The 26,173-nt window shown below is 41.4% G+C and overlaps 1 protein-coding gene across 3 annotated transcripts in view; it reads right to left on the bottom strand.

The window, feature by feature from the left end:
• The window catches only part of UST (uronyl 2-sulfotransferase), a 317,796-nt gene that overhangs the window by 114,014 nt on the left and 177,609 nt on the right, over positions 1–26,173 (bottom strand). For 2 of the 3 annotated variants that reach the window (XM_061428253.1, XM_061428252.1), the window contains exon 3: positions 3,513–3,668. The exons of the other annotated variant lie outside the window; for it this stretch is intronic. In XM_061428253.1, the coding sequence (XP_061284237.1) occupies positions 3,513–3,668 (156 nt within the window). The remainder of the gene's footprint in view (positions 1–3,512; positions 3,669–26,173) is intronic. 3 annotated transcript variants of the gene reach the window in all.

Raw genomic sequence — 26,173 nt, 5'->3', positions numbered from 1 at the left:
TTTAAACATTCTTGAGACTTGGTTTCAAGTCTTCTTTGAACTACTTCAAACTTGGTTTCTTGTCCTGGCGTTTCCTGGCTCCCCTTGTATGTCACAGCCCGGTCAGCTAGCTCCAGAGAGGCAACTGTCACTATCCTTATGCTTGTTTGTACATCAAAATTGTTTGTTTGCTTTTTCTACCAGATCTATACCTTTCCCTTAAGTTTTTTAAAACTTGCCTTATAATTTAATAGGAATCTGCAATAACCAAGTAATGAAGTATATTCTAGGTCACACTGACCACAGGAATCAGAAATGCTTCAACTAATTATACACAGATCATGGCAGAAGTTGTATAAATATATCACAGAATCACAGGGCTGGAAAGAACCTTAAAAGATTGTCTAGTCTTTTCCCTGGCTTTCAGACAAGCCAATCATTCCAAACAGATGAGAACTAACCTCTGTTTTAGAGGAAAGGATGACTTTGGCTTTAACCCTTTCTAAAAGACTTTACAATTTGTGTACCATTAGTAAATTATTCTTCATTTTTAGTCTATGTCCTTCCCTTTACAGTTCATCACAGGAAACAAAGTAGGTTGATTTGTTTAAAATTCCAGAGTGTATTCAAATATCATATTTTGTGCTTGTTTTTCTAGGGTCTTCCTGAACATCTTAGGGTCTAATATTCTCATTACTTTGCTCCCTCTGAGTTTTTACACCTTTCTGCAGTGGGAACTAAAGTCCAGATACTATACTTTGTTAGGCTTTAAGAACTGAGCATAATTTCCATACATAGGAACATTTAAGTCTAATCTGATAGCTGACTGAAAGACTCAAAAGAAAACCAAGTTTTTTATTTATAACAACATTGCAATCGCATAGGCTATTTATTACAGTTGCTCTCTTTCAGGGAGTAAAAAGGGTATGCTGCTGCTGCTGCTAAGTCGCTTCAGTCATGTCCGACTCTGTGCGACCCCACAGACGACAGCCCACCAGGCTTCCCCATCCCTGGGATTCTCCAGGCAAGAACACTGGAGTGGGTTGCCATTTCCTTCTCCAATGCATGAAAGTGAAAAGTGAAAGTGAAGTCGCTCAGTCGTGTCCGACTCTAGCAACCCCATGGACTGCAGCCTACCAGGCTCCTCCGTCCATGGGATTTTCCAGGCAAAAAGGGTATAACCAGCCCTAATTATATTTGTTCTTCAATCAGATAAGGAAATCAAAGAACCTACCCCATGAAAATTACTGATAGAATGTGATATCTTAAAATGTCAGCAAATATAATTTTTCTATTGAGCACCTACCACAGAACTTGTAAGTGAAAAAGTGAAAGTGAAAGTTACTCAGTCGTGTCTGACTCTTTGTGACCCCATGGACTGTATAGCACATGGGATTCTCCAGGCTAGGATACTGGAGTGGGTAGCCGTTCCCTTCTCCAGCAAATCTTCCCAACCCAGGGATTGAACCCAGGTCGCCCACATTGCAGGCGGATTCTTTACCAGCTGAGTCACAAGGCAAGCCCAAGAATACTGGAGTGGGTAGCCGTTCCCTTCTCCAGGGGGCCTTCCCAACCCAAGGATGGAACCCAGGTCGCCCACATTGCAGGCAGATTCTTTACCAACTGAGCTATCTAATCTCAAAACTTTTTTTTTTTTTTTTGCTTATTGCTTATGACTATTTAGACTTATTACTCAGAGACCCCTTGGTGGAAGTTTTCAAAGAAATGGGCATTTTGATCTCTGTACTGTGAAAGACAGTAAATACACAGACATTATAGCAAGTACTGTTGGCAGCGCTACACTCTCAAAACAGTCCTCCCATTCCCTGTGACAAGAGAGACAGGAAGGCTATTGCATATCCCCTGCGTGTGTGAGGTTTTGAATGCCTGAAAGGTGAAGATCGTGTAAGACAGAAGTACACGTAGCATTAGGGTCTCACCTTAGTAAACCATGCACCTGGTTTATTCCCTAAATTTACCTAGTCACTGAGTGGTGTGATGGTTAAATTTCATGTGTCAATTTGACTGGCCAAGGGATGCCCAGATTAAGCAGTATTTCCCAGTGTGTCTGTGAGAGTGCTTCTGGATGAGATGAGCATTTGAATCAGTTGGACTCAGTAGATATCCCTCCCCAGCATGGGTGGGCCTCATCCAATCCCTTGAAGGCCTGAGTAGAACAAAATGTGGAAGAAGGAGGAAGTGATTTTTTTTTCCTGCTTCACTGACTAAACTGAGACATCACATATTATATTCTCCTGCCCTTACGTCATGGGATTTACATCATGGGCTCACCTGCTTCTCAGGCTTTCACACTTGGGCTCGAGCTCAGTTTCACCAATGGCTTTACTGGGCCTTCAACTTGCAGATGGCAGAGTGTGGGACTTCTCAGCCTCCGTCATTGCATATGCCAATTCCTCATAGTACATCTCCATTCCTGTCTGTCTGTCCATCTGTACACTGATATCTGTTTATCTTTTGATAGCCATATCTCCATCCTGCTGGTACTGTTCTCTGAAGAGCCCTGACTTACGCTGCTGCTGCTGTTTAGTCGTTTCAGTCATGTCCGACTCTGTGGGACCCAATGGACTGCAGCCTACTAGGCACCTCTGTCCAGGGGGATTCTCCAGGCAAGAACACTGGAACAGGCTGCCACGCCCTCCTCCAGGGGATCTTCCCAACCCAGGGATCGAACCCAGGTCGCCTGCATTGCAGGCAGATTTTTTACCACTGAGCCACCAGGAAAGCCTGCCCTGACTTATAGTGGTGGCTATTCACCCATTCTAAATACCTAAGAGGACCAAAGCAACTTTTTGAGACCAAGCTAACAAACTTGACCCTGTGAAATGATTATGACAGCACTAGGCCTGTTGTCTACACTAACAAAGCATCTCAGTGGCGACTATCAACCCTATTTTGGTGTCAGCTTACAAAGTGGAATCTGTCTTCCTAGCTTCCCGACTACCACCCGCATGGGCCTCATATGGGTCAGCGTCTTAGGGCAGATTTGTTCCCAGGAGGTGGGATAATTCTTTTGATACCACTAAATAGGCCAAGAGCTGTTTTGGCACCTCAAGACCCCCCGAACTTACCATAATAGGAAGCTCGTGCCCCCATCAACCAACCAGATTCCTGGCCCAACGAGGGTTTTCTTTTTATTATAACCATAAAAACTTAGGACATTTGTGAGGAAATGCAAACGAAGAAATATTAAAATCAGGTTTTCTTATTTTTGCTCCCAAGATGTCAGCGTTACCTATAACTCAGTGGCGTACCTATGTGAGATTTAAGCACTGCTAATTTTAGCTAAACAGACAATGACCATGTACTCTATCCTTCACTGGTTTTAATAAAAGTATCCCTTCAGGGGAACTTCCTGGTTTACAGACGTCTGTCAGAACCCTCAACTTAAATTTCCTTCCACGCCCTGGCAAAAATACAGTATGATATTGTAACTCTGGTATTCATTTGGTAGGGGTGAAAGGGTGTTCCGGAAGGCACCCACTAATGGTGCAAATGAAGCAAAGACAACTTACTTGTTCATTCTTAGTAAGCCTGGTTTTGTTGTGAATGTCTGACGTGACCAAATTGAATCCGTGCTTCTCTGACAAGATTCTCAGAAGCAGGACGACGGTCCGACTCCCACACTTGCCCACTCTGTTGTACACCACCTGGCTCGGGAAAGGCAGCACCTGGGAATGAGCGAGAGCAGATGAGAGACTGTGGGATTCAAACACTGAGGATTCTTCCCTCAACTGCAGAATGATAAACATTTGGTCAAACTCGCAAAGAGTCAGACACGGCTTAGAAGCTGAAGAACAACAGCAAGTGAGAAGGGCCCGTGCGAAGCTAACGAGAATGGACACAATGAACCGGGATTCTTCTTCACGGTGTAACATGAGAGAAACACTGGACTCCTCCATCTATGCTGACACTTAAAACTGGTACAATTTCATGCCGTCTAGAATATTGATTGTGAAGTCACTGTTGTCTTTTTCTTCAGAACGAAATATATAAATAGGTGCTTTAATGAAAATATTCTTTTGCAAGTTGTATTAGAACAATCTGTAGAGTGCTTGGGAGAAATAATAGTAATTTCAAAAATTGAGACATAATTTAAAAGCAATAAAATTCACCTTTTAACGTGTTCAATTCAGTGAGTTTCAGTATATTCACAGAGTTGTGAACCTTCACCAGTACTTAATTCCAGAGCACTGGAAAAGAAGCTCCACACCCATTAGCATTCACTTCCATTTACCTCATTATCTTGATTCACTGAAACTATCTACTCTCTGTCTCTAGGGTTTTGCCTATAGCTTTCCAAAAATCTCATATAAATGGAATCACAGGCCATGCGGCCTTTTGTGTCTGGCTTCTTTCACTGAGCATAATGTTTTTAAGGTTCATCAGTGTTGTAGTATGAATTGGTATTTCATCTCTTTACATGGCTTGTATGGATAGGCCATATTTTGTTTATATATTTATCAGTTGATGGACATTGGATCGTTTCCACCTTTTGCCTACTATGAGTAAATATGCTGTGAACATTTGTCTATATGTCTTTGTGTATACATCTGTTTTTGATTCATCTTGGGTAAATCCTCAGAGTAGAAACGCTGGATCATATGGTAACTCTATGCTTAATTTTTTGAAGAACTGCCAAACTGTTTTTAATACAGCTGCACCACTTTATATTCCCACCAGCAAAGCATGAGAGTTTCAATTTCTCCACATCCTTGCTAACACTTGTTATTGCTTGTTTTTATTATTATTATTATAGCCATCCTAATGGGTGTGAAGTGGTATCTCATTGTGGTTTTGATTTGCATTTCCCTGATGACTAATGACGTTGAGCATATTTTATGTATTTATTGGCCATTTGTATATTTTCTTTGGACAAATGTCTATTCAAACACTGCCCATTTTAAAATTGGTTATTTAATCTTTTCACTGTTTTTTTTTTGAGATTTCATTTTTTTTTAACATTTTATTTTATATTGGAGTATAACCTGTTCTTAGGCAACCTCAGACCCTCCTTTTTAGCCGTTAGGCTTTTGTGATTGCCTTTAGGTTTGTTCTTAGAGAATACCGAGTGTGTAGCAGCGTATGTTTGCAGTGACCTCGGCGTAGTTCACCTTCTCTTTGCTGAGCATCTGCCTCCTTCTCTTGAGAATCTGCCCAGGAGCCCCTGGAGTGGTTCAGCCAAGGGCCCTGCCAAGCGCACACTGGCTCCTGCAGTTCCATCTTCCTGGCAGCCTTCGCTCCCCTAATGGGTAGCAGCTACCCAGCACCTTGACTCCTGCCAGACTGGACTGGGCAGAAGCCTTGGAAGAAGATGACGTTTGTACAGGACCTGATGTGTCAGGATGTACTGGAGAGATTTAGACAATGGGCAAAGAGTTTGGGGCTGAGTTATGACAGAGAAGCCAGCAAATGAAAAGTCCAACCAATTTAAAATTTGTCAGGGAAGGAATGGTATTCATAGCATGTTCTATGGCCCAGCTGTGACTAGTGTTCACCTAGGTAAAGCTGTGGTCAACCTTGAATATTAAGCCAAACATGGTAATAAACCTTTTTTTGTTGTGGTAGTTTCAGGTGGACAGCAAAGGGACTCAGTCATTCATATACATGTAACCATTCTCCCCCAAACGCCCCTTCGCATCCAGGCTGCCACATAACACTGAGCAGAGTTTCCTGTACAGTAGGTAGGATCCTATGCACTATCCATAGAGTTTTAAAAGTTCTATATTTTTTCTTAATTTGCAAGTATATTCTCCCATTCTATGGACTGTCTTTTCACTTTCTTGAAATGTCAAAGCCTGAGATTGTAATCTTAATGGAATCCAATTTATCTAGTTTTTCTTTGGTTGCTTCGCTTTCAGTATCATATCAAAGAAACCATTGTCTAATCCAAAGTCACAAAGATATACACCTGTGTTTTCTCTTAGAGGTTTCATAGTTTTAGTGCTAATATTCAGGTCTTTGATTCATTTTGAGTTAATTCTGTGTATGATGTGAGCTAGTGATCTGACTTCATTCCTTTGCATGTGAATATCCATCTGCCTCAGCAGCATTTTTTTGAAAAGACTTTTTTTTTTTCCTTTCTCTATATAATTGTTTGGCATCCTTACTGAAAACCCCCTAACCATAAAACTACAGTTTTATTTCTGGACTGTCAGTCCTGTTCCATTGATCTATATGTTCATCCTATGCCAGAACCACAGAATTTGGGTTACCATTTCTTCATTCTAAGTTTTGAAATCAGGAAGGGTGAATCCCTGCAACTGTTTTCTTCTTTACCAAGATTGTTTTGGCTATTCTGGGTCCCTTGCATTTCCTTATGAATTTTAGGATCAGCTTGTCAATTTCTGCAAAAAAGGCCGTTGAGATTTCGACAGGGACTGTGTTGAATCAATAGATCAATAGAGGGACTACTGCCATTTTAAAATATTAAGTCTTCCAATACATGAACGTAGAAGTCTTTCCACTTACTGGATTTTCCTTTAATTTGTTTCATTGATGTTTTTCAATTTTCAGTGTACAAGCCTTATAATTCTCTTATTTATTTTTTGATGCTATTTTAAATGGTGTTCCCTGGTAGCTTAGTGGTAAATAATCTGTCTGAAGTGCAGGAGATCTGAGTTTGATCCCTGAGTCAGAAAGATCTCCTGGAGAAGGAAATGGCAACCCACTCCAGTATTCTTTGTGTGTGTGTGTGTAATAAAGTTTTATAAAAGAGATAGGAGAAAGCTTCTGACATAGACATCAGAAGGGGACTGAAAAAGTGCCCCCTTGCTAGTTTTTAGCAAGGCCACTCCAGTATTCTTGCCTGAAAAATCCCATGGACAGAGGAGCCTGGCGGGCCATGATCCATGGGATCACAAGAGTTGGACACAACTTAGTAAATAAACCACCATTATAAAGGGAACTGCTTTTTAATTTAATTTTTGGATTGGCTGCTCACTGGTAGAAATACAACTGATTTTTGTATATTGATCTTGTATCCTCCAACCCTGCTGAACTCATTTTATTAGCTTTAATAGTTTCTTTGTGTGGATTCTTTAGGATTTTCAATATATTTGATCATGACATCTGCAAACAGAGATAGTTTTACTTCTTCCTTTGCAGTATGGATGCCTTTTATTTCTTTTTCTTTTCTAATTGCCAAGTTATAAAAATTCTGATAGACTAAGAAGCAATTATAAAAGTATCTGATTAAATATTTAAATCCCCAATAAAGATATTATTTCCATATTGAATGCTGGGCATTCAACAGTAATTGACAAATAAAATAACCAAAAGATTCCATCATTCAGCACATATCCATAACAGAAGGCCATAAAAGGCCCAAAGTTAAAGAGTATAGTACAACATATCTAAATATACCCCAAACTTGGCTATGGTATGCAATTTGAATTTTTGCCTTTGTAATTACAGGTTTAATTTTCTTAAAATGTTTTATAGGCAGAGCAGCATTTTGTAAATTTGGAGCTTCAAGGCTAATTGTCATTGGAGTAAAATATAATACTAATATCACTTACGTAGCAACCAGTCATATACCATTTTGATATAATTCTTCACATATATATATTTTTAAATGAGCAATACTTTGTTTCCTTAGGGTCAGTCATAATATCTTCTATTATGTGCCCTGATGTGTGTGTGTTAGTCGCTCAGTCGTATCCAACTCTTTGTGACCCCATGGACTGTAGCCCACCAAGCTCCTCTGTCCATGGGATTCTCCAGGCAAGAATACTGGAGTGGGTTGCCATTTCCTTCTCCAATCTATGACTACTGGCAAAAACATAGCTTTGACTAGATGAACCTTTGTTAGCAGAGTAATGTCTCTGCTTTTTTAGTATGCTATCTAGGTTGGTCATAACTTTTCTTCAAAGGAGCGAGCATCTTTTAATTTCATGGCAGCAGTCACCATCTGGAGCCCAAGCAAAGAAAGTCTCTCACTGTTTCCATTGTCTCCCCATCTATTTGCCATGAAGTGATGGGAATGGATGCTGTGATCTACATGTCCTCATGGTGCCTAGAAAATGCCTTGGATACATAGTGTCTCAATAGACATCCATTGGTTCTTGGCAGCTCTGAGGGGCTTAATGTACTGTTTAACATTAACACAATGATTCCACTTAACAGTGAGACCAGGACAATCTTCCAATACAGCTGATCTTTCTGACCAAATGCTAATAAAACCATCAGGGTAAAAAAGACCATCAATATAATAGGTCCTTTCATTTACGGTTCAATCAGTGAGTACCTCAAAAGTCTACCCTCTGGAAATAATTGTAGAAGTTCAGATATTCGGACGAATCATTTAGTTCTTATTCATGAGACTGTGATCCAGGGAGGTTGAACTGGGCTTCACACTTAGTGGAATTGCACTACTAGTGTGTGTAAGTTGGATTTTCTGTAATAACCAGGCTGGGAGATAGACTGTGGTTGTGACAAAGCTGCCAAAATAAACACAACTTTTAATTTCTTTGGGGGAATTAAACTGTTCAAGAATTGGATGAACACATTTTTCCTTGTCTCCTAGGACAGCACAGAACAACAATTTAGTCAATTGGTGGCCTAGAAGGTGTGAGTTACAACATATTAAGTACTTTATTCTAAGAGTATAAAATGTATCTTAGAAATTTTAGATGAAGAACAGAGGCACTTAGAAACCTGAGGTGGAAATAATTTCTCCTGAATTTCTTGGTTAATCAACACAGTGAGTGTGTGCTAAGTCACTTCAGTTGTGTCCGACTCTTTGCGACACAATGGACCATGGCTCCTCTGTCCATGGAATTCTCTAAGCATTAATATTGGAGTGGATTGGCATGCCCTCCTCCAGAGGATCTTCCCCTCCCAGGGACTGAACAAACCTGGGTATCCTGCATTACAGGCAGATTCTTTATTGTCTGAGCCACAACATACAATACACCATCACAAATAATAACCTTTCTCAAATTTAGGGTGGGACTTTTAAATCCTTTCTAAAAACCTATGGAATTCACTGGAAACTGGCAGATTTAGTCAGGCCAGATCAATGAGTTGATTTGGGGGTTTGGGATAGGAGTTAAAATTAACAATGGCAATGAGTTGCTGCTCATCCTTGTTTTTAGTAGAACTATAAATGTGCTCCTGAAGTCTGTTTTACCAACTTTGTCATCTTTTCTGATGTGTACTTTCTGAAATGATGGTAAAAAAACAGGACAGATTTTTATGGAGGGCTGACCCTGACCCCCAAGTGCAGGCTCTGTGCCATATAAATTTTTTTAATCTTTGTTAACAATAGTGAATCAAATAGCATAACTGTCTTCACTCTAGTGTACATTTCTCTAGGAATTTAAATTTTCAAATAATTTAAGCATCATTAACAGTACCTAAGCGACTTTCCTGTGTGCTCTTCTCTTTCTCATAGATCACAGATTCACACAATGACAGAGTTTGAAGTCTAGAGACAATGTGGATTAATTCATCCCCTTCCAACTCCCTCCCCACCCTGTACCACTAGTCTCTTTCATCCCCACCCACAGCCCAATCTGTGTTTGACTTGACTAGAGCTTTATCTTGTCTTTTCACCCACTCAAGTACCCTGTGAGATGGATATTAGGAGTATTTTTAGATGCGTAACCAAGGCCGGAGAGATCATTTGGTGTGTTCAAGGTCACAAAGCTAAAAACGTACCATGTAACAACTAAAACCCAGCTTGCAGCTAACCTGACCCCAAAATGACACTCTATTTAATATAATAAAACGTCAAAAGGTGAAAATGACCTTTAGTTTGGCTTCTGCAACAGAGATGCTATTTCTTTTTGTCATGTCTTGAATGTGTCCAATCTCATTAAATGCTATTGTTCAACAGTCTACTCTCACAACCAGAATCATCGGGCATTACTCATCCATTACTTATGTCCCCAGATGCTCAGCTGGAACTGACAGGAGTTGACTGGCCTCTCTTGCTCCTTCCTCAGGATGCATTTTATAAGCTAATGTAAGTCCGGAGTGTCAGAGCAGCTAACGGGAGGGGAAGAGAAGGATGTAGTTTTCGCTGTATTCCTTCCCCTAATCTACTGTAAGCAGTCACAGCTGCCTCAGATATTGTGACCCACTTCACTAGGAAAGGAAAAAACAGGAAGCAATACGTCACAGTGAAATGTATATAAAATCCTAAATGCACTTAAAATGTCTATCAAGACAAGCGAATACCCTCAAATGGTAAACTTAACGACTGTGAAAAGATGTCTAAAGCCCTCTTTAGATCAAAATCCCCATTTTTCCTCAACAGATATTTGCCAATTGTTAGGTATTTCAACTTTAATGTCCCTATTATCATTTGCACACAAATTTTTGATACTTACTCTTTCTTTGTGCATCCTACAAAGAAGCACACAACAAAAACCCTCCCTCTCCCTCCCGCACCCCAAGTGATTCTTCATTCTTGGCAACCATGGTTATACGAATGTTATGTCTGTGGTTTCTATTTTATGGCCAATTTGTAAAAGTGAAGGGAGCTCCCAAATATTTCACTCAGTGACTTATATATTTTTATGTTGCCTGCCTTGTAAGTTCTGCAAATGCCACAAATCCCCAGGGCCTGACAGGCTTGTGTGCAGTGTGCCAAATAAACAGAAGTCTTTCCAAAATCCTGAGCACAACAGTAACTACCACCAGATGACATCCACAATTCAATAACTTCCCCCAGGTTTGAAATGGGGCAGAGAAAGAAGGCTTTCTAGGTAAAAAGCAAACTTGGTCTGGACCTAGATTTTTCATAGTCCATGATTATAGGTTTCTCTGGGGACTGGTCTTGTCGGAAGAATGAACATCAATCCTGCTTTCAAGTCTTTGCAAAACGATATTTAATACAGTATGTTACAAGCTGTAGTTCCTGAATGGCTATATATTTAAATTACCTATGAAACTTCTAAAACTCCGGATTTCTGGACCCGACTCTGAAACTAACTGAAACAGAAAGTCTAGGATGATGAGGGTCGGGAGGCTGGCTCTAGAGAGGTTCTCTGGGGCCCTGCCACCTCTAGGTCCATTTAGAAGAACCACTACTGTAGTAGACTCCTAGCCTTCCATGTTAAGCTGTTGGCTGGTTCCGAACAGCATTATGAGGGATTATGATGGGGGAGAAGGTTGCCTGCATGATACTGGAGAAGAGTCTGGGTGAAAGGCACTGTCATGGACTCCCCGGAGTGCTGCTGTCCTCTCATCCATAGTTCAAAGTCATGACTAACCCGACAGATCTGCTCACACTACAGTAAGGGTCCACCCCCTAGAATGATTAGAGAACAAATGTGGTGGTTAAAGGGCTTCCCAAGTGGTGCTGGAAATAAAGAGTTTGCCTGCCAATGCAGGAGACTTAAGAGATGTGAGTTCAATCCCTGGAATGGGAAGATTCCCCGGAGGAGGGGATAGCAACCCACTCCAGTATTCTTGCCTGGAGAATCCCATGGACAGAGGAGCCTGGCAGGCTACAGTCCATAGTGTTGCAGAGTCAGATACGATTTTAGCGACTTAGCATGCAAGTACGCAGGTGCTGGTTAACTGAATGTGCGTGCATAGTTGTTAAGTCATGTCTGACTCCTTGTGACCCTGTGGACAGTAGCCTGTCAGGCTCCTCTGTCCACAGGATTTCCCAGGCAAGAATACTGGAGTGGGTTGTCATTTCTTTCTCTAGGGGATCATGCTGACCCAGGGATCGAACGTGGATCTCCTGAATTGCAGATAGATTCTTTACCACTGAGCTACCAGGGAAGCCCAACTGAATGTGTAGGTTGACTGAAATTCATACTCAGTTCAGTTCAGTTCAGTTCAGTCACTCAGTCATCTCTGACTCTTTGCAACCCCATGAATCACAGCACGACAGGCCTCCCTGTCCATCACCATCTCCCAGAGTTCACTCAGACTCACGTCCATGGAGTTGGTGATGCCACTCAGCCATCCCATCCTCTGTTGTCCCCTTCTCCTCCTGCCCCCAATCCCTCCCAGCATCAGAGTCTTTTCCAATGAGTCAACTCTTCACATGAGGTGGCCAAAGTACTGGAGTTTCAGCTTTAGCATCATTCCTTCCAAAGAAATCCCAGGGCTGATCTTCAGAACGGACTGGTTGGATCTCCTTGCAGTCCAAGGCACTCTCAAGAGTCTTCTCCAACACCACAGTTCAAAAGCATCAATTCTTTGGTGCTCAGCTTTCTTCACAGTCCAACTCTCACATCCATACATGACCACAGGAAAAACCATAGCCTTGACTAGACGGACCTTTGTTGGCAAAGTAATGTCTCTGCTTTTTAATATGCTATCTAGGTTGGTCATAACTTCCCTTCCAAGGAGTAAGCGTCTTTTAATTTCATGGCTGTAGTCACCATCTGCAGTGGTTTTGAAGCCCAAAAAAATAAAGTCTGACACTGTTTCCAGAGATTCATACTACACACCATCAAAGCATTAGACCCTTAGTATCCATATTATGCTAAAGATGAAGTGATTTTCTTTGAGGAATAAAAGTCACTTTGTGATTTTTCAGCACCTCCATTCCATGGTTCCTCACACCAATGAGGGGAAGAGCCACAGCCATGGTTTCGTGAGGCTAGATCTCAGCGACAGGTGTGGTGCTCACTGTCCACAGGATATGACAGTTCAAATCCATTCTGTGAATCCCCATCTGAAAATTTCCTAGGAAACTGCAGTGCCAGGAACTAGTCCCCTTGCATCTTGGGGCCTCAGTGTCCTCATCTGAAAGAGGGGTTGTCGTCCTTGTTGTTCAGTCACTCAGTTGTGTCTGACTCTTTGCAACCCCATGGATGGCAGCATGCCAGGCTTCCCTGTCCTTCACTATCTCCTGGAGTTTGCTCAAACTCATGTCCATTGAGTCGGTGATGCCATCCAACCATCTCATCCTCTGTCTCCCGCTTCTCCTCCTGTCCTCAGTATTTTCCAGCATCAGGGTCTTTTCCAAAGAGTCAGCTCTTTGCATCAGGTGGCAGTCCTTCCAATGAATATCCAGGGTTAGAGCTGGGTTATAACCCAGTAAATGATACTCTCGTCTGAAGTTACTAAATGATTAATTTCAATCCATATTGTAATCAAGATATCGCTTGGAAATGCCTTAGAAATTAACACAAGATTTTAACATTCTTCCTTGTCAAATATGGGGTTTCCCAGGTGGCACTAGTGGTAATAAAGAAGCTGCCTGCCAATGCAGGGGATGAAAATGACATGGGTTCGATCCTTGGATCAGGAAGATCTCCTGGAGAAGGACATAACGACTTGCTCCAGTATTCTTGCCTGGAGAATCCCCTGGACAGAGGAGCCTGGAGGGCTACAGTCCCTCGGTTGCAAAGATTTGGACACGACTGAGTGGCTGAGCACAGCACAGCAGCAGTTTGCCATATATATTCATCAAAGAAATAGGTAAAAAAAGTTCCAGTAATTTGTGCTGCTCATGCATTCCAGCTCTGTGGGCACTCACAGTTCTCTTCTGGAACCTCTGGCGTTTCTGTATATGTCCCATTCTTATTTGGGCTTGTCATGTAATAAATTTTCCTTTATGCTCTTCTTATGTTTTCTTCTCCCTTCTACAGTTTTAACCATTTCAGTTCTCCTTTGTTTTTTGCTTTTTAAGACCATCACCAAACACCAAAGTCTGTACGGGGCTCAGCCTTCCAATAGTGCCGTCCAGAACTCAGCAGTGAGTCTCGCCGGCTTTTGCCCATCAAGCCATTCTAGGTCTTCTAACAGATGCATCTGTTTCCTAATCGCCATCGACTCTCCAATCCCTGGGCCCGTTCCCTCCATTCTAGAGGAGGAAACATACAGGACCCGCTAAGGAACTCCCTTTTCCCTCACTGCTGCCTTTCGTGTGGAAAACTCTTTCTACCCCCAACTCTCAAATCACATCTAATTATTCATAACCGATCTTCTTCCAGAAACCTTGCCAAATCTGAACTTTATGCTTTCTCCTTTCCCCCTGCTCCTACTTGAGATAGTTCCATGTCTAATGCTATCTACAGAAAGACAAATATAGCTGTACAAATCCATCTTTACAAATCCATCTGTTTTATTCCTCTAATAGACTAGGTCTACCTGGTTTGTGCATGTGGATTATTAATAAATATCTGTCTATTAAATGCACAAACTGTTGGGATGAAAATACTGTTGTTTTAGAACCAATATTGTCATTTTTATCATTTGTGCTTAGTCGCTCAGTCATGTCTGACTCTTTGCGACCCCATGGACTGTAGCCCACCAGGTTCCTCTCTCCATGGGGATTCTCCAGGCAAGAATACTAGAGTGGGTTGCCATGCCCTCCTCCAGGGGATCTTCCCAAACCAAGGACTGAACTTGGGTCTCCCACATTGCAGGTGGATTCTTTACCATCTGAGCCTCCAAGGAAGCCCATTTTATCATTTTTATCATTTAGAGGATGCTATTTTGGTTGTTCCCTAAAACTGTAAGGGAAATTTATTAATTTTTTTCTTTACACTCATATTTTGAAACATTCTTTTGTTTTTTAGGCCACACTCTGTGGCTTGCAGGATCTTAGTTCCTCAATCAAGGATCAAACCCAGTCCCCTCGCATTAGAAGTGCAGAGTCTTAACCACTGGATTACCAGAGAATTCCCTGAAACACTTTTATTTGCTATATTATGTAAGAAAAAGTATGGTGAAGTGAAGAAAGTCCCCTGGACTGAAAGTCAGGAAACTGATTTTCCCCTTGGCCAAACTAGTTGAATGACTCTGAACATGGGACCTTGATCAACATCTCTAGGACAAATTTTCCTCATGGATAAACTGGAGGCACTGAACCCAGTGATTTCAAGGTTCCTTCTGTTCACTTCCCATGATGTTAAGGCAAGGATATGCAATACCTACAGATGCTCAGGAGGTTATCTGAATGGTGTCCTGTGCCCCAAATATTCTACTCTGGTCTATCTAGTGTCATCATCTTCATCATGTACAACATCATTTCACTATTTCTAGGAATGTAATACCCTGCACACTGTAATGACATCTATACAAAGAAGCAATTTCCCCCAAGGATCCAGAATTAATTTTTGAAAGTGATGATTAAACCATCATAGCTGAACTCTGAAGTATGCTTCAGAAAAAAATGACTTCCAGTTTGACTAAAAACTCAAATTTCAAGTGACCTTGGGTGAATATTATCAATACTATGAACCTGGGAAATAGATGGGGAAACAGTGGAAACAGCATCAGACTTTATTTTTCTGGGCTCCAAAATCACTGCAGATGGTGACTGCAGCCATGAAATTAAAAGACGCTTACTCCTTGGAAGGAAAGTTATGACCAACCTAGATAGCATATTGAAAAGCAGAGACATTACTTTGCCAACAAAGGTCTGTCTAGTCAAGGCTATGCTTTCTCCTGTGGTCACATATGGATGGGAGAGTTGGACTGTGAAGAAGGCTGAGCGCCGAAGAATTGATGCTTTTGAACTGTGGTGTTGGAGAAGACTCTTGAGAGTCTCTTGGACTGCAAGGAGATCCAACCAGTCCATCCTAAAGGAGATCAGTCCTGGGTGTTGTTTGGAACGAATGATGCTAAAGCTGAAACTCCAGTACTTTGGCCACCTCATGCGAAGAGTTGACTCATTGGAAAAGACTCTGATGCTGGGAGGGATTGGGGGCAGGAGGAGAAGGGGACGACAGAGGATGAGATGGCTGGATGGCATCACTGACTCGGTGGACGTGAGTCTGAGTGAACTCCGGGAGTTGGTGATGGACAGGGAGGCCTGGCATGCTGCAATTGATGGGGTCGCAAAGAGTCAACACGACTGAGTGACTGATCTGATCTGATGAACATTTTCAAATTTCAAATTGACAAATGCCAAGAAAATATACTTTATTTTTTTGGTCTCCAAAATCACTGCAGATGGTGACTGCAGCCATGAAATTAAAAGACACTTGCTCCTTGGAAGAAAGTTATAACCAACCTAAACAGCATATTAAAAAGCAGAGACATTACTTTGCCAACAAAGATACATCTAGTCAAAGCTATCATTTTTCCAGTAGTCATATATGGATGTCAGAGTTGGACTATAAAGAAAGCTGAGTGCCGAAGAGTTGATGCTTTTGAACTCTGGTGTTGAAGAAGACTCTTGAGAGTCCCTTGGACAGCAAGGAGATCCAACCAGTCCATTCTAAAGGATATCAGTCCTGAATATTCATTGGAAGGACTGATGCTGAAGCTGAAACTCCAATACTTTGGCCACATGATTCAAAGAACTGACTCACTGGAAAAGACCCTGATGCTGGGAAAGATTGAAGGTGGGAGGAGAAGGGGATGACAGAGGATGAGACGGTTGGATGGCATCACCGACTCAATGGACATGAGTTTAAGTAAGCTTTGAGAGGTGGTGATGGACAGGGAGGCCTGGTGTGCTGCAGTCCGTGCGGTCACAAAGAGTCAGACATGACTGAGTGACTGAACTGAACTGAAGAAAATATACAAATTAGGAAATGGCACATTCAGTTCTAATTCTGTGACATTCTTTATGCTCCTTTCTCTGGTCAGGATGCAAATCACAGAATACCTGTCCATAATCTGGGTATCTCATTGCTATGGTATGTTACAAATTCTAAACTTCAAACCTCAGTCTAGCTCATGAGTATGGAATACTCATACGTTTCTCAGGAATGAGAAATGAAGTCTACATGCCATGGGGAGGATGCAAAAGTTTTAGAGGATAAACCATCCTGAAGGAATATTTCAAATCGTTTGCCCAGGACCTGGACTTGCTTCCACATATATATGGTAGGCCTACTGCACTTGTGTTTGAAACCTCTGACCACTCTTCTTAGAGTCCCTCAAACCTTGTCCATGGTTTTTATTATCAAAATGAAATAGAGAAACGCAATATGGTTATGTCAATCTTATTTGACTCTCATCTTCCTGAGTGTGTATACATGTGTGTGGATATGCCTCATATGTTTTGTTGACCTCAAGGGCACTGTACGTGGTACTGCAGTAGTAAATCTGGACCAATTCTAGCCATTTCTGGCACTTCCTTCTATGCTATGTATTCAGTGATCCAAAAGTCTTTATTAAACAAAATCCTGGGTATCAGAGTTGTGGATTTTCCAGTTAAGAGCAGAGAAGAACTCAGGGTCCTCAAATTTGTTCTAGATCTGGAGTTGTTCCATTACAATTATTAATCAATTCAGGTGATTTTATACATTAACTTTTGAATATGTAATTTCGTAGAAGCCTTGGGGTAGATAATCTTTCCACTGGACCCACACACATAGTTTAATTCACCGTTCGTCCATGGGGTCGCAAAAAGTCAGACATGGCTGAGTGACTTTCACTTTCTTTTCAGATCTACAACACATTTTCTCTTAATCACAGGCTTCTTCAGATAAAATATGCAGACACTTTACATCAACTTTTAAGATGTGAAAGTCTCCCTCAAGTTAAGCTTTATTTCTTTAAATCTGTCCTATGTTATTTTTAGTTAGAATTTAGACTCTGAACCTAATTTAAAAATTCATTTGTTATAATGCAATAGAGAAGAAGTATTGGTACACTGTACATTTAATAATATATAGCAGGTACTGCTGGTATGGGCCAACCATTCAGTTTAAAATGGTTTTCCCTGATTACTGGCGGGGAGAAGAGTCTAATATTTTCATTACAGTCTTCACAAGGGAAGACTACCCTCATTGTAAATAATACAAAGACTAGGTGACCAGACATGCTTGGTTGCCAATATTCCTCTCACTTCAAAACACCATGTAAAAACTTTAAGACCAAAGCCTAAGATCCACTGTTCATTGTGAACCACACCATCTGTTTTTCCTGTTTAAAATGTCTGAATCAAATTTGGGAGTATGAATTTGTAGCAAGAACCTTATCCTTGGATTCAAATGATCATTGTTCAAGGTTTTCATAACAAAACCAACACTTTAAAAATAGTGTGGCAGATTTGGACAGTAACTGCTCCTAACCAATCCCACCAGCCTGTATCCATGAGGAGTATAACATCCTCCCACAGAGACCTTGGGCCTGGCCATGCAGCTTGCTTTTGTCAATGAGACATTAGCAAGCGCAAGCAAGTAGAGGCTTGAAAAGAGCTTGCATACTGTGGCTGAATCTTGCTAGTCGCTGGGAGACTTTCCCTCATAATATGACCCTAGGCAAGCCTCCAGGAAGTAAGAGATCCTGTGGAATATTGAAAATTTTGTGACTGATTTCAACAGATAATTCCTGAGTGCCATTCATTTGATTATTGGCAAGAAGTTAATTGATTATTGTGATGATCTGATGGTCTGCCTTGGACTAGAGTCTAAATTCCACGGCTGTAGGAGTGCCTCTGCTTTTCCTTACTACTCTATCTTCAGTACAACTCAATGCCTGGCACATAGTAGATACAGAATAAATCATTGTCAAATGGGTGAATACAACAAAGATTACAATTAGTCCCCTGTCCTGTATGAACTCACAGTCTAGCCAAGCGAACCAACCATGGGCACCACGTGCTTTGACAATCTGTGGCAAGAGCCCTGTCAAGGATATGGAACAGGGAGAAGGAGTGATGAACTTGGCCTTGGGGACTCAGGGAAGGTTTCACAGACAGCATGACATTTAAGCTATGTCCTTGGTGCGTGCAAGCTCAGTCACTTCAGTCATGTCTGCCACTTTGCAACCCTATGGACTATAGCCCACCAAGCTCCTCTGTCCACAGGATTCTCCAGGCAGGAATACTAGAGTGGGTTGCCATTTCCTTCTTACTGGAATGGGGTGCCATTTCCTTCTCCAAGGGCTCTTTCCGACACAAAGATAGAATCTGCATCTCCTGTGTCTCCAGCATTGCTGGCAGATTCTTTAATGTTGAGCCAGCTGGGAAGCTATGCTTTGATATCTCTAGAAACTGTATAGTCTCAACTCAGTCATTTTCCCTTTCTCAAAATATCCTACCAAATTCTTGTTGGTAGCTACCAATAAAGAACTTTCTAGCTCTCCCAGCTTGATTTGTCTACACAGAGTTGGCTTCTTGGGCATTTTTCACATTCATGAGTACATGTGCAATGCCCGGGTGATACGCAAAGAGAACGCATCATGCAAAATTCATCAACTGTTAATGTTGCCCCCTCATGCCCACTGGGCTTAAAAAGACAAAGCAGGAAAACTGAGGAGCTGCAGCCTCTAACAACAACTGGGTTGAACTTGACTAAAGAATTTTCAGGATCGCTTTATGGCATATCTCCATATATCAGTAAGGACACTTTTGCTGGCAGGTAACAGAACACCCAGCCCAATTCAAACAGCAAGAAAAATATACAGGCACACCTCATTTTGTTGTGTTTACTTTATTGTGCTTCACAGATACTGCTTTTTTCCTTCACAAATTGGAGGTTTGTGGCAACTCTGTACCCAGAAAGTCTGTTGGTGCCATTTTCCAACAGCATTTGTTCACTCTGTCTCTACGTCACACTTTGCTAATTCTCGCAATATTTCAAACTTTTTTTATTATTATTCTATTTTTATGGTGATCCACGATCTTTGATGTTACTACTACAACTCATGAACACTCAGACAGATGATAGCATTTTTAAACAATAAAGTATCTGAAATCACTGCAGATGGTGACTGCAGCCATGAAATTAAAAGACACTTGCTCCTTGGAAGAGAAGTTATGAGCAACCTAGATAGCATATTAAAAAGCAGAGACATTACTTTGCCAACAAAGATCTGTTTAGTCAAAGATACCATTTTTCCAGTAGTCATATATGTATGTGAGAGTTGGACTATAAAGAAAGCTGAGCTCCGAAGATTTGATGCTTTTGAACTGTGGTGCTGGAGAAGACTCTTGAGAGTCCCTTGGACTGCAAGGAGATCCAACCAGTCCATCCTAAAGGAAATCAGTTCTGAATATTCATTGGAAGGACTGATGCTGAAGCTGAAACTCCAATACTTTGGCCACGTGATTCGAAGAACTGACTCATTGGAAAAGACTCTGATGCTGGGAAAGATTGAAGGTGGGAGGAGAAGGGGACAACAGAGGATGAGATGATTGGATGACATCACTGACATGATGGACATGGGTTTGAGTAAGCTCTGGGAGGTGGTGATGGACAGGAAGGCCTGGCGTGCTGCAGTCCGTGGGATCGCAAAGAGTTGGACACAACTGAGTGACTGAACTGAACTGGACTTTGTTTTTAAAGACATAGCTATTGTACATATACTATACTCCATATGGTAAACATAACTTTGATACTGGGAAACCAAAAAATTATTGTGATTCACTTTATCGCTTCACTCACTTTATTGCAGTGGTCTAAAACGAAACCTGCAATATCCCTGTATTCTCTTAGAAATAAATAAATAAAATGAAAATATATTCTCTTTCAAAACAGAAGTCCTTGGGCATGGAGACTGTAGAATTCATTCCATATTTTTGTTCCATTTTGCTCTGCTCTCCTAGTATGTCAGTATATTGTCCTGAGATTAGCTCTCCTCATATTGCACGATGGCTGCTACAATTCCAGCCATCACATGCAGAACATTAAACTCCAGAGGAAGAAGAAATGATCTTTATCAAGTGCTTCCTATGAGATATGAAAGTCTCACTTAGAAGGTCCTAAGAAAATTTTGCTTCATGTTTCCTTAGTCAGATCTAAGTCACCAGCCCACATCTCAACTAACAACTAACAAACTAAATGAGACAACCACTATAGGCTTAAATTACTCATGATTCACCTTTGATGTGGGGATGGGATTACCTTCCTCACAGAGTAAAATTTGAGTAAAATCAGATTTCTGCTAAAGAAGAGGAGACTGTGGGGACATGAAAGTGGGGTAAGCAACAAATAGGGCCTGCTGTACCCAAGTACTCAAAGGCCCCATTGTTCTTGATTCTTCAAACACCCATTCATGAAACCCCATTCCTCAGCTGCAGAAGAGGGAGTTAGAGTGGCAGACACAGAGACCATTTCTAAACAATGACAAGGCTCTGCTTGCTGGTCATGGCCCAAATATACCCCTGCAGCTTTCTCCCAGCACACGTTCGCTGACAGCTGGAGAAGCAGACAGATGAAATACATTTCCCTTCTACATGAAATGACATCAACCCCCACGCACTGAAATGAGATGGAGAATTAGCAACAAGGTGAACTCGAGCTGAAAGATTAACTCCACACAAGAATCTAGGATTCATAAGGTATTTTTAGCTAGAGATGGTAATAAGATAAAAAAATTGCTCTCAGATGAACAAATGTCATACTGCCTACATGTTGCAGGCTTTTTACAAGTATGACTTTTTCATAAATGAATTAATTTTGAACAAGTGTGGCATGTAATATAGACCCAATCCATCAGCATGGATCTGACCATGGAGAGTCCATTTCCATAGTATCTGTAGGCTGGTTCTTGTTTTCATTTGTTACTTGGTGCTGGATAAACCAATTTTTTCAGAAACCCCCACCAAGATAGATGAAGCATCCCATTTACTATGCATGCATGTGTGCTCAGTCTCTTCAGTCGTGTTCGACTGTTTGCGACCCCATGGACTGTACCCCGCCAGACTCCTCTTGTCCATGCGACTCTCCAGGCAAGAATACTGGAGTGGTTGCCATGTCCTCCTCCAGGGGATCTTTCCAACCCAGGGATCCAACCTGCATCTCCTGTGTTACAGGTGGATTCTTTACCCTTGAGTCACAGGGGAAGGGAGCTATTATTACATTCAGACTATCAAACACTGTTAAGTAAAAAAATCATTATTCTCCAAAGTATTTTTTATTTGCCATCCCTCAAGACTTTACTATATAATAGAAAGAAAAAAAGGAAGACAATTTACAGAGCAACAACTGTCTTAACAGCTAGAGTACCCATCAGATGTAAAATTCCTGGGTTTCCCTGTAACTGTCAAGGAGTTGATCTGAATAAGCAAAAAGAAAATCCTTGTTAGGGGAGTTTATGTGAAGACAGACAAATGTGGTAAAATAAAGGAAGCTGAAGAATGAACAGAGAGGAAAAGGGTCCATTTCTGGGTCTCTGACTGGTGCTTCCCTGGAGCAGTGGGGTAAAACCCAGTCCTTGCCAACAGAAGGAGCCTTATCCTGGACCAGAGTCAGGAAGGCCTGATGTCCAGCCTACATCACTGACACACAGGGGTCCATCATTCACTAATACCTCCACTCCAGGCCCCATCAGGGACTATGTCTTTGAGTGGCTCTCTGTTTATCAAAAGGTTGGCTGATGGACACAATACATTAGGAAGACTGTCTGAAGGACAGAATCCTAATTTCTCTATACACTCTGGATTTTGAGCCTTGGACCAAGTTAGGACATCACAAGGCTGTCTTTTGGAACATAATTTCTTGGCCCCATTATGAGCATCTTTGCTCAAATATTATTTTGTCATCATGTCCGTTGTGGTCATCGAGGGACGTCATGAGACACAGCATCACACAATTCACTTCTGTGTTAGTGACTGGGATGTAATCAACCGCACTGTCTCCTAATTTTCACACTTTTTTCTCATCTCAAGGCTCTTGTTTGTTGGTACCTTATATGGACATGAGCTTGAGCAAGCTCTGGGAGTTGGTGATGGACAGGGAGGCCTGGCGTGCTTCAGTCCATGGTGTGGCAAAGTGTCGGACACGACTGAGTGACTGAACTGACTGTGTATGTAATTATCTTCTTGTGAAACAACCCAAAACTATGAGTACAAGTACTCCCATATAAAAGACGAGAGAAATGAGAATTAGAAGGATTAATATGTGCCCAAGGTCAACTACAGGGCTTTGGTATTCAACCCCAAATTCATGCTCTCTACTCCCTTACACTATCTGAAAACCTAGTATATTTCTGCTGCACAGATAATAAGAACTATGTTACTACTTGCTGCTGCTGCTAAGTCGCTTCAGTCGTGTCCGACCCTGTGCGACCCCATAGACAGCAGCCCACCAGGCTCCCCGTCCTGGGATTCTCCAGGCAAGAACACTGGAGTGGGTTGCCATTTCCTTCTCCAATGCATGAAAGTGAAAAGTGAAAGGGAAGTCGCTCAGTCGTGTCCGACTCTTCGAGACCCCATGTACGGCAGCTTACCAGGCTCCTCTGCCCATGGGATTTTCCAGGCAAGAGTACTAGAGTGGGTTGCCATTGCCTTCTCCGTGTTACTACTTACAGCCTCATTTTTCCTGTAGCTATTAGGAAATTCAGAGCAACGGTTGTTCAATTACAGCAATTTTTTGGAATTTATAGTCTCCATACAGCTTTAATTTCAAATTATATTTACCAAGTCCCTGATATGCTTTCGCTTATATTTTATCATTGTTTTACATTTTATATATATCTCAAATTATTTGAAGGATGAGCAAAGAATTAAATAAATCCACCAGCAAACAAACAAAATGCATTTCCATTATTCTGTTGACTGTTAAAACATCAGCTTGTGATTTATCTTTCTTTGCCTACAGTCATATCCACGATCTCATGGTAGACTAACAGCAAACTTGAGTCAGTTCACCGTAGTTTATTAAAACTAACCATTTTAGTTGCTCCTTCATCCTCTAGCAACAGTATCTCCATTTTCGTCTGGAACACCACTCCCTCCCTTGCAGTCCATGGGATTTTGGAGGGCTGCCAACTCCTGCTTCAGGGGAGGGTGTTTGAATCAAGCATGCTCAACCAGCACATCCATCCACTGAACAAAGAAACCAGTTAAGAGATGGGCACCTGATCCAAATGTGTTCAGTGAGACTCAAGCTCAGGATTTTGTAGGGCTGTTGAAAGTCAAGCTCTTTTTCCTTCTATAATTTGTGATTTGGGTGCAGGCCTGGACCCGCTGGCATCCACTTAACTACCAAAACAGAAAATATATCCAAGAGTTAGGCTGCTCAACTGGGAGGTAAGAATGAAAGTGAAGTTGCTCAGTCATGTCCGACTCTTTGGGACCCCATGGACTGTAGCCTACCAGGCTCCTCCATCCATGGGATTTTACAGGAAAGAGTACTGGAATGGGTTGCCATTTCCTTCTCCAGGGGATCTTCCTGACCCAGGGATTGAACCTGGGTCTCCCATATTGCAGGCAGATGCTTTATCATCTGAGCCACCAGGGAAGCCTGGGAGGTAAGACTAGACCGGGGCTAATGGTACAGATTGAGTCCCTGGATCAAGCCATACCTGACTGAGATACTTTAGTTATATGAGTAAATATATTACTTCTCTTCTGAAAGATAGCCCCACATATGGGCATATACACATATACATACACACACTGACAATATTGTATTTGTTTATACAGTCTCAGTTGGGTTTTTATAAGTTAGAACCTGGAGTAGTATTCTGAGATACTGGTGAACAAGTTTGTAAGAAAGCCAACTTCTCCCATAAAGCCCTCTCTAACTCTTCTGGCCCACACTGATCTCCTCCTCAACTCTGAACTAAGATTTACATTGAGTCTAGACAGAGTTACTCATCCTTTAGTTAAGCACATGATGATTTATATAACTCTCTAATCAGTCTTGTGATCGGTCAATAATGCCAGCCTCATCTACTCAGTAGCCTGTAAGGTTTTGGGAAGGCTGAGACCTCAAGATATTACTATGATTTTTCTTCCCCTTCCCTCGTTCCCTTCCCTTCCCTTCTCTTTTCTTCTCTCTCTTTCCCTCTTTTCCCATAACACTTAGCCCAGCACAAAACAGGAATACAATAACTACTGATTGGTCAATTATCAATGTGCTCCAGCATTAATGTTGTCAGTGACTATTTTCTGTAAAAACGTTACACTATTTTTATATTGTTAGTTGATTCCTCTTATCCTCACAGTCTGCTCACCTTTAATATGGATAATTAGCTTTTTCAAATCTATTATCAACTACATAAAATACTTTGAAATGACTGCTAGCCCTATGGCAGATTCTGCCTGTTGCCTGCCTAATATCTATTCTTCCTCTCATTTTAATAGAATCATGGTTTCATTATAGGTAACAACATAGCCAGTTAAAAATATTCACCTTCTTAGATTCATTTGAACCTGGAGAATGACTGAGTTATTGAATTCTGGTCATTCATTCAACAAGTGAATGAGATATAAATGTTTATCAATAATTGGCTTTTTGAGAAATCTTTTAATAATGAGCAGACTTATCTAGCATCCTTCTTCAGTCCTTTGCCTTGACTTTCAATTCCTTCCTGAAACATAGACACAAAGCCTACTGAGGGGCAGCAGCCATCTTGTGATAATGAGGAAACAAACATAAGGATAACCCCAATATTGGTCTTTAAGATCTAAAGACCAATAAGGACAGTGGAAGAAGAAAAGATAGGTCCCCAAGGACATCTCTGTGCTATTGTACCAGCCCTGGATGGTTTATTGCATAAAATAAATAAGCTTCTTTGCTTGTTTAGGCCACTGTAGCTAGGTTTTTGGCCAAATGCGTTTCTAACTGATACAGACCTTTCCCTTTTTAATTGTTGGATTATTTTACAAATTTTATAATAAAAAACCCCAGGTTTTGCTATCCGGACGTGAGTCTCAGTGAACTCCGGGAGTTGGTGATGGACAGGGAGGCCTGGTGTGCTGCGATTCATGGGGTCGCAAAGAGTCGGACACAACTGAGCGACGGATCTGATCTGATCTGAGACAATCAAGAGTAATCATAGTGAAAAGATCTCCAGGTTTAACCACAGCAAACTCAGCAGTGGCCATAGGACTGGAAAAGATCAGTTTTCATTCCAATCCCAAAGAAAGGTAATGGCAAAGAATGCTCAAACTACCACACAATTGCACTCATCTCACACGCTAGTAAAGTAATGCTCAAAATTCTCCAAGCCAGGCTTCAGCAATACGTGAACCGTGAACTTCCTGATGTTCAAGCTGGTTTTAGAAAAGGCAGAGGAACCAGAGATCAAATTGCCAACATCCGCTGGATCATGGAAAAAGCAAGAGAGTTCCAGAAAAACATCTATTTCTGCTTTACTGACTATGCCAAAGCCTTTGACTGTGTGGATCACAATAAACTGTGGAAAATTCTGGAAGAGATGGGAATACCAGACCACCTGATCTGCCTCTTGAGAAATTTGTATGCAGGTCAGGAAGCAACAGTTAGAACTGGACATGGAACAACAGACTGGTTCCAAGTAGGAAAAGGAGTTCGTCAAGGCTGTATATTGTCACCCTGTTTATTTAACGTATATGCAGAGTACATCATGAGAAATGCTGGACTGA

The sequence above is a fragment of the Bos javanicus genome, chromosome 9 (genome assembly GCF_032452875.1).
Source record: "Bos javanicus breed banteng chromosome 9, ARS-OSU_banteng_1.0, whole genome shotgun sequence".
NCBI lineage: Eukaryota > Metazoa > Chordata > Mammalia > Artiodactyla > Bovidae > Bos > Bos javanicus.
Note: the sequence above shows the minus strand (reverse complement) of the source record. Positions and strands in the feature narration are given on the sequence as shown.